At 63.9% G+C, this 2,054-nt stretch overlaps 1 protein-coding gene across 1 annotated transcript; it reads right to left on the bottom strand.

The window, feature by feature from the left end:
* Nucleotides 1-521: 521 nt before the first annotated feature.
* LOC102542241 (uncharacterized) lies at nucleotides 522-1,420 on the bottom strand. Its single transcript, XM_015244053.3, has one exon. The coding sequence runs from the start codon at nucleotides 1,191-1,193 to the stop codon at nucleotides 747-749; it is 447 nt and encodes a 148-aa protein (XP_015099539.1). The 5' UTR covers nucleotides 1,194-1,420; the 3' UTR covers nucleotides 522-746.
* Nucleotides 1,421-2,054: the final 634 nt, after the last annotated feature.

Here is a 2,054-nt window from a genome sequence, read left to right as displayed (position 1 = left end):
CCGGGTCCCGGGGGCTCCTTCCTCCCTGAGCCGTGTCCCCTGCATGTGCGGCCCCCTCCCCTTCACCTGTCCCAGCACCTCTGGTCCCTCGGCTTCCTGACTGTCCTGCCTCCAGGCGATGCGGACCTGAGCCTCCGGGGCCCCCACCTTTGCTCAGCATGTTGCTCCGTGAGACCCCGTGTCTCAGGTATGAGGCACGCTCGTGTGCACAGCACACACACACCCCCACACACCCCTTCTTCCAGCTTGAGTCTGAAGAACAGCTGGTGACATGAAAGGACGATAGACTGTGTGCGGTGCAGGTGGTGCCCCCACCTGAGCTTGGAGCCTCCCCCATTCACCCTCCCCCATACCCCCTCCCCCTCCCCCATAGCCCTCCCCCTCCCCTCCTCATCCATCAGAGGGTGGACTGCTCCAGGTGGGTCCCCCACTAGGGCTGAGCAGGAGAGATGGAGTCTCAACCCCAAAAGCCACCACTTGGGGCCCTCAGGTGTCCCCCATTCAAGCACAGTGCACCCCCCTTGGAGCTCACACCCCTTTTTATTCCAGCCACCACGATGCTTTAGGGTTCCTCACAACAGCCCTGTGAGGTAGGGAGCACACCCATTCCATGAGCACTTGAAGTCTCACTGGGGAGAGTGCAGAACCCAGGCCGGGGAGGGGCCCAGCACCCCACCCACGACCCAGACGGCCCCTCTGCGTCCCCCCCGGAAGCAGGGCCTGGGCGGCGGCAGGAGGAGGCGGCCTCACTTCTGGGCCAGGATGTGCAGGAACTCCTCGTAGTCCACCTGCCCGTCTTGGTCCACGTCGGCCTCCCGGATCATGACGTCCAGCTCCTCCAGGGACAGCGTCACCCCAAGCTTGGCCGTGGCCTGCTTGAGCTCGTCCACGCTGATGCGGCCGTTGCCATCCAGGTCAAAGGCACGGAAGGCCTCCCGCAGGTGGCCCTTGCCGCCCAAGGCCTTCATCTTGGCCATCGCCACCAGGAACTCCTGGAAGTTGATGGCGCTGTCCCCGTCCGTGTCCATCTGGGAGATGAACTCCTTCAGCATGGCTTCTGACGGGGCCTGGTCCAGGGCCCGCATCACAGCACCCAGCTCCTCCATGTTGACGACACCGTCCCTGTTCTTGTCAACACTGTCAAAGGCCATCTTGAACTCGGCCACCTGCTCCTCGGACAGCTGCTCAGCCATATCGCTCACACCTGCTGCGGGGCTTCTGCGCTCACTGCCGACCCGCCAGAAGGGCTCACGTCAGGGCTGGACCGGTGGCGGCGCAAGGCTGCGTCTGCCGGAGGACGGAGCTCAGGTGTCAGCCTTCCCACGGGCCGGGAGCCCCCTCCTTTTCTGCAGATCCGAACGGAAGGAGGAGGAAGTTTCCCCACCCACCCCAAGTCCTCAGGCAAAATTCTCCTCCCAGGGAGGAACAGACTAGCTGAGGACAAGAAATGCAGGAACTGGAGAGGCAGGCCCGCCCAGGAGGAGCCTGAGGGAACCCGCGAGGGGCGGCCTCACCCAGCCCCAACCGCAGACCCCGCGCCCCAGAAGCTCTTGCCCACGTGGCTCTCACAGAGACCCCGGCTGATGGGGGGCACCCAATAGGGCTCCCCCAGTTTTAGGGACGGGCTGGGGAGGGGAGGGGAGCCTCCCTCAGCAGACACAGCACGCGGGGTTGGGGGCTGTGTCCAGCACTCGTCCTGCAGGGCAGGGCTGGCGGGGGGCAGATGGTGGTGGAAGGTGATGGAACGTAGTGGGGTTCTCCCCGGATCCTCTGGTCCATCTCGCATCGGGGTGGCCAGCAGGTGTTAGATGGGGATGCGGCTGGCTGCCTGTCTGCCTTTGCCCTCCAGAAAGCGGGAGCCTATTGCAGGCAGGGCCTGGCGCACAGGTGGTGCTGAGAATTGTTGAACGAATGTTTGAAGTGTGACCTCAGAGGTGACGGCAGGACTTATGTCCCCGCAGAATACTTCTCTTCCAGCCCCCCAATTCCTCTGATTCCATCCTGTCTGTAAGTGCGGGTTTCCCTGAAGAGACACCGCAAAGGAGGGGGCCGTT

This window comes from Vicugna pacos, chromosome 35, assembly GCF_048564905.1.
Source record: "Vicugna pacos chromosome 35, VicPac4, whole genome shotgun sequence".
NCBI classification, from domain to species: domain Eukaryota; kingdom Metazoa; phylum Chordata; class Mammalia; order Artiodactyla; family Camelidae; genus Vicugna; species Vicugna pacos.
Note: the sequence above shows the minus strand (reverse complement) of the source record. Positions and strands in the feature narration are given on the sequence as shown.